This window comes from Streptopelia decaocto (genome assembly GCF_964273445.1).
Source record: "Streptopelia decaocto genome assembly, chromosome: 2".
In the NCBI taxonomy this organism is placed as follows: domain Eukaryota; kingdom Metazoa; phylum Chordata; class Aves; order Columbiformes; family Columbidae; genus Streptopelia; species Streptopelia decaocto.
In genome coordinates this window covers 139,500,869-139,507,294 of record NC_138655.1, presented here as the reverse complement: position 1 = coordinate 139,507,294, position 6,426 = coordinate 139,500,869, and the positions used below count along the sequence as shown (strand labels likewise).

At 54.4% G+C, this 6,426-nt stretch overlaps 1 protein-coding gene across 1 annotated transcript; it reads left to right on the top strand.

The window, feature by feature from the left end:
• The first annotated feature begins 927 nt into the window (after positions 1–927).
• Positions 928–6,066, top strand: FZD1 (frizzled class receptor 1). Its single transcript, XM_082045728.1, has one exon. It carries the CDS (start codon positions 1,069–1,071, stop codon positions 2,851–2,853), a length of 1,785 nt encoding a protein of 594 aa, XP_081901854.1. The 5' UTR covers positions 928–1,068; the 3' UTR covers positions 2,854–6,066.
• Positions 6,067–6,426: the final 360 nt, after the last annotated feature.

The following is a 6,426-nucleotide window of genomic DNA, read 5'->3' as shown; positions in this document are numbered from 1 at the left end:
AAATACTGGCAATAACTCGGTAGCGAGATACTTTAAGTGCCTCTGGGGGGAGGCGAATTTGGCCGCTCGCACATCACCGGCTGCGTGAGATGCGAACATCGCGGTCTGTGCCTTCAAACTGCCGCCGCTCCTGCCCGCGCCCCGAGTTGCTACAATAAACCCGTCTTCCAGGTTTTAGCCTTGCAAAGATACTCCTCGATTGTTCACTGTTCCCTGCAGCCCTGGCCACCCCCCCAACCCTGCCCTTTGCTCCGTGGCAAATAACGATCCCCCCCGGCCCCTGCCGCGCTCTGAATGGAACCGAAATTAGCACAGCTGGCTTTCCGCCGCGGGAGATGCCGAGTTTGATGGGCCCTCGACCCCTCCGAGGTGCGCAGTTCAATGGCCATAACTATCGTCATCACCGGAGAATCCAAAAACACCCATCGGGACAGACATGACCGGCTACTCGGCGGCTCCGCCGTGCAGCCGCCGCCGTCCAGCCGAGCCGCCCCGGCGGGCCCGGCCTTTCCCTGCCCCTCCGCGCTGCCGACCGAAAAGGCACGACCCGCATCCACACACCCACCCCCGCTCGGCTCCGCACGGTCCCGTTTCCCCCCCCGCGGCAGGGCCCCCCTTCCCGCCCCAGTCCTCGCCGCCGCCTTTGTGCGCGGCGCGGGGCAGCCCCGCGCCCGCCTGCGCCCGCCCCCGGGTGAGGCGTTGGGAGACGGTCCCTTACGCAGGAAAGTTCGGCGTCTGTTTCAAGGCTCCTCCCTCCCGGTGAAAGGCAGACTGCGGGGCGCCTGGAAACCGGTCGGAGGGAGCGCGGCGCGGCGAGGGGCGCGGGCTCGAGGGGCCGGCACAAATGGTCAGGCGGCGGCGGCGGCGACGGAGGCGGCGGTAGTCGGAGGCGCGGCGGGCGCTGCCGCCGGTGCGGGCAGAGCTGCGCGCCGCGGCCGCGCGAGTGGCGGCCGGGGCTGCCCCGTCCCTGCCCGCCGCTCCCTTCATGAGTCGCAAGTTCGGGCCGGGAGGAGCAGCGACAGCGGCGGGGAGACGGGAGCCCGGCTGGGCAGGCGGCACCGACTGAGCATGGCTGAGCGGCGCGGGCCGGCGGCGAGCGGCGGCGGGGAAGTTGACGGCGGACGGCGGGCGGGCGGCGGCGGCCGGTGCCCGCGGCTGCCGCCGCCGCTGCTGCTGCTGCTGCTGTGGGCGGCGGCGCTGCCGGCCGGGGGCCAGCCGCCGGCACCGCAGTACAACGGCGAGCGGGGCATCTCCATCCCGGACCACGGCTACTGCCAGCCCATCTCCATCCCGCTCTGCACCGACATCGCCTACAACCAGACCATCATGCCCAACCTGCTGGGCCACACCAACCAGGAGGACGCGGGGCTGGAGGTGCACCAGTTCTACCCGCTGGTGAAGGTGCAGTGCTCGGCCGAGCTCAAGTTCTTCCTCTGCTCCATGTACGCCCCGGTGTGCACCGTGCTGGAGCAGGCCCTGCCGCCGTGCCGCTCCCTCTGCGAGCGCGCCCGCCAGGGCTGCGAGGCCCTCATGAACAAGTTCGGCTTCCAGTGGCCCGACACGCTGCGCTGCGAGAAGTTCCCGGTGCACGGGGCCGGCGAGCTCTGCGTGGGCCAAAACGCCTCCGAGCGCGGCACCCCCACGCCCGCCCTGCGCCCCGAGAGCTGGACCAGCAATCCCCATCGCGGGGGCTCCGGCGGCGGCTCTGGGGGCTCGGGACCCGGTGAGTCCCGCGGGCGCTTTTCCTGCCCGCGGGCGCTGAAGGTGCCCTCCTACCTGAACTACCGCTTCCTGGGGGAGAAGGACTGCGGGGCGCCCTGCGAGCCCGGCCGACTCTACGGGCTCATGTACTTCGGGCCCGAGGAGCTGCGCTTCTCCCGCACCTGGATCGGCATCTGGTCGGTGCTCTGCTGCGCCTCCACCCTCTTCACCGTCCTCACCTACCTGGTGGACATGAAGCGGTTCAGCTACCCCGAGCGGCCCATCATCTTCCTCTCGGGCTGCTACACGGCGGTGGCCGTGGCCTACATCGCTGGCTTCCTCCTGGAGGAGAGGGTGGTCTGCAACGAGCGCTTCTCTGAGGACGGTTCCCGCACTGTGGCGCAGGGCACGAAACGGGAGGGGTGCACCATCCTCTTCATGATGCTCTACTTCTTCGGCATGGCCAGCTCCATCTGGTGGGTCATCCTCTCCCTCACCTGGTTCCTCGCTGCCGGCATGAAGTGGGGCCATGAGGCCATTGAGGCCAACTCCCAATACTTCCACCTGGCCGCCTGGGCCGTTCCGGCCATCAAGACCATCACCATCCTGGCCCTGGGGCAGGTGGACGGGGACGTCCTCAGCGGTGTCTGCTTTGTGGGCATCAACAATGTGGATGCCCTGCGGGGCTTTGTGCTGGCCCCCTTGTTCGTGTACCTGTTCATCGGCACCTCCTTCCTGCTGGCCGGCTTTGTGTCCCTCTTCAGGATCCGGACCATCATGAAGCACGATGGAACCAAGACGGAAAAGCTAGAGAAGCTCATGGTGAGGATAGGCATCTTCAGCGTCCTCTACACGGTGCCGGCCACCATCGTCATTGCCTGCTATTTTTATGAGCAAGCTTTTAGGGAACAGTGGGAGAGGAGCTGGGTCACGCAGAGCTGTAAGAGCTACGCCATCCCCTGCCCCAACAACCACAGCAGCCACCACCCGCCCATGAGCCCCGACTTCACCGTCTTCATGATCAAGTATCTCATGACCTTAATCGTGGGCATCACCTCGGGCTTCTGGATCTGGTCTGGGAAAACCCTGAACTCCTGGAGGAAGTTTTACACCAGGCTCACCAACAGCAAGCAGGGCGAGACCACCGTCTGAGACCCCCGTCTGCTGGGTCAGGGGGACAGTGGGCAGCCGGAGGACCGGGGCACTGCCTTGCCAAGCAGCTCCTTATCCAGCCTGGGCAAACTTTGGGGACCACCAGTCGCTTCCGCAGGTGGCGGGGAGCAGAGAACGAGCCAGATGGGGAACCCTGCGCCCGGGACCGCCCGGCTCTGCCCTACCTGCTCCTCCCGGGCTGTCTCCTGTAGGAACTGAACACACTGGCAGGTTGGGGGAGAGGGATGTAAATAGCCTCTGTAAGATTTTGTAAGTATATTTGTATTTAAATTACAAAAAAAAAAAAAATCTCACTTTTTTAATTATTTAGGACACTTTTAACCCGTTTGCGGATTTTGCTTCCTTGCCCCCCCCTTTTTTTTAATTTAAAAAAAAAGAGGCGCTGGATTTTTATTTTGTAGGGCAGGATGGGAAAAGCTGCCGGTAAGAGTAACCAAAACAAACCCCTTTCTTCTCCCCCCCGAGGTTTTGCATTGGCTTTGCTTGTGCTTTCAGCTGCTTGAGCCGCGGGGCCCGGAGCGAGGCTGCTGCCGCTGCCGGGGGCGCCTCCTGGGGCGGGCTGGGCCGCAGGCCCGGCTGGGTGTGCGGCGGGGGAGGTGGGCTTGGCTTGGGGAGGAGCGGCGCTTCCCGCCGCGGCCCCGGCCCGCGTGGGGGCAGACCCCGCTGTCCCCGCACGGAGCGGAAAGGCAGCCGCCCGGGCATGGCACGGGGTCGGTGCTTCGCCTCGGCCAGCCGCAGCGGAGCCCAGTGCCGCTGAGCCAGGCGGGATCCGCCGGGCCCTTTTTGGGGGGTACAGACAACATCCAGCCCTGCCCGGCCTTTTGTGGAGGGCGACCCTCCCCGCAGTGCCCGGGGCTGGGCTGCCGGCTGCCCTCTTCCCGTCTTGTACAACTTATTTAAGCGTAGTTCAAGGGGAGCTGGCCTGTTGTGTTGTAGGAGTTGAGGTTCCACAGCGGCTGCACCTGTAGCACGTCCGATGGCTGAGGAGGTGCATGGGGACACGGATGTGCCGAGCTCCCGCCTGGTGTGTGTGCTGGAGCCCCTGCCCGGTGGCGGGAGCGGGGTCGCTGCCCGGGGCGCCCCGCAGGGACTGCGCTGCCGCCGGCCCCGCTCCCGCCCGCCGGGCTGCGCTGCCTGCGCTCGGCCGGAGCAGGAAATACGGGGTCAGGAGCAAAAGGTTCGTCGGAATGTTTTTATTTTTTCCTTCTTAATTATATCGACAAGCTGGCTCTGCATTTGTGAAACATTGGAGCCATTGCCATTCCCCTGAATTTTCATTCATTGACATTTTAGTTCATTACACATCATGAGGGTGTGATGACTTTTGCTAGTAGTAAAAGCAAAGAAAGGGAAAGCAGAAAACCAGAACGTTTAAGCGATCTGGTGTGATGTGAACCCATAAAGAGCCTTTCGTGTCTTCCCCCCTCCCTTTTTTTTTCAGTACAGTAATAACGTTTCATACTGCAAAGAAAAGATACCATGTGTGCAGTATATCTACTACCTTGTATGCTCCTGGGTTGTGTGCGATTGTGCTTAATAAATAAAAAAAGAGGTTAAAAATGAAACTGTAACTTTCAACAGATGCATTTGAATATTTAGTCCTCTGTATGAAAACCAGCAGAATGCATTTCCTCTGATTGTATTGTTTTAAACTTTTTTATATTACAAATGCCTGTATTTAGGTTCGTAAACATTATCTATGGCTACCATACCCTGAAATGCAAAATTATTTGAATTTGGTATGCATTTATTTCTGTTCATTATCACAAGATCATCTATATTTATAGAGGAATAGAAATTTATATATATTAAATACCATATTTTTAATTTCTCTGAAATAAATTGAGGTTTTGTACAAAACTATATTGTCCCTTTACATATTCCTCTGACAAATACTGTGTGAAAGCAGTGTATATGCTACAAGATGTGTGGGATTCCTTTTTTCTTACATTGAGTTCACAGTAACAAGCTGGAATTCAGTGTAGGAATTCATTGTGTGTTTCGGTTTTTATCTGTGGACCAGTCTAGATTAATCCTTCAAAAGAGGTAACGTAAACTCTTCAGGATCTCTGACAGGGTATGGTCGGTGGTGTGAAATCCAAGAAGAGATCTGCTATATGGCAGGAGAAGAAAGAAGCTCACCAGTTCTTTTTTTTTTTTTTTTTCGGTTTTTGGTTAAAGAAAAGAGTTCTCTCAACTTGGCCTTTCTTCTCTTTTTCCTATTAAAATTTAAAAAAAAAAAAAAAGATTTTCTCACTGCTCAAAGTGACACTCAGACTATGTTTCAATATTGTCAGAATATTTTAACGAGTAAAATAGTTTTGTTTTCCTGAATTTGGAATGTTTGGTTAATCCAGAGTTAAACGATATGTTCATGGAAGCATTTCAGCGTTATGGAAAGTGTGCACGTTCTTAAACCTTTCAGCAGAACACATTTTTTTTTTCTAATTCATTGTTTGAAGTGCTATTCTTTGGGTTTGTTAGGAAAGACTGGCTAATTATGAGACTTGATTTCTGAGTTCCAGTGTTGTACAGCATTGTATTCTGTAGATCTGGAGAAATATGTAAATTATTTGTGGTTGTTTTTTTCCTACAAATCATGACGTGTAAACAGTCATACAGAAGTAAGGGAAGCTTGAAAAAATTGCTCTAAGGAGGTGAGACAAGGGTAGGGGTTTTTTTGTTATTTTAAAAATTTGTTTTAAATGAACGTGGTTCCTGGTTTCTCAGATATTTTGCACATTTTTCACAAGTCTTTCCCCTCCATCCCCTTAGATATATATTTTTTAGCATTTAAAACTGTACAGGTCAGCACTCAGCTAACGACCTGAAGTACAAACCATTCACCTTCAGTTGCAGTGAAATTCTTTTTGGTCCGTGTATAATTACATTTGAGCCATTTTGATTGATCTGTTTTCTTGCAGCTGAATGTATGTGATCTATTTAATCATGGGAGAACACATTTATTTGTAATAGAGACTTTGTATTTGTGGTAGGGATGGGAGGACCGATTTTGAGAAAATACTTTCCAAGATGAGTAATGGAATTGTCATTTCTACATGAAGCAAAATGTTAATATTTGCAGTTCACGATTTACAGCAGATGTGGATCCCCTTCAGTTCTTTGGGATTTTTTCCATAGATTCAGAGGTGAAGCTCCATGCTCCCTCTTGGTTATTTTAATAAAATACCGGAGAGCACAATATGATCATTTAAAAATAATTTAAAAGAGCAAACCCCTGCTTTTTTGTTTGCTGATTCTTGTGAACTTTCACAGTTCTGTCATTTGCAAAGGTCAGTCATTACTGAATGCTGTGGTGCTATCGGTATGACTCACCTATGTTTTAATACTTTTATTTCTGAACACATAATGGTATTTGAGACTATATTAATATGATACAAAGGTGTCTTTTGCATGGGTGTATTGCAGTCATCACTAATGTTTTACCTCACTGTTAAGTCTATCCATTCCTCCAGAGAATTTATATAGGATTTTTTACAACACAGTCTGTATACCTGATGTGCCATGTTTACCGAAGAAAGGACCACTGTA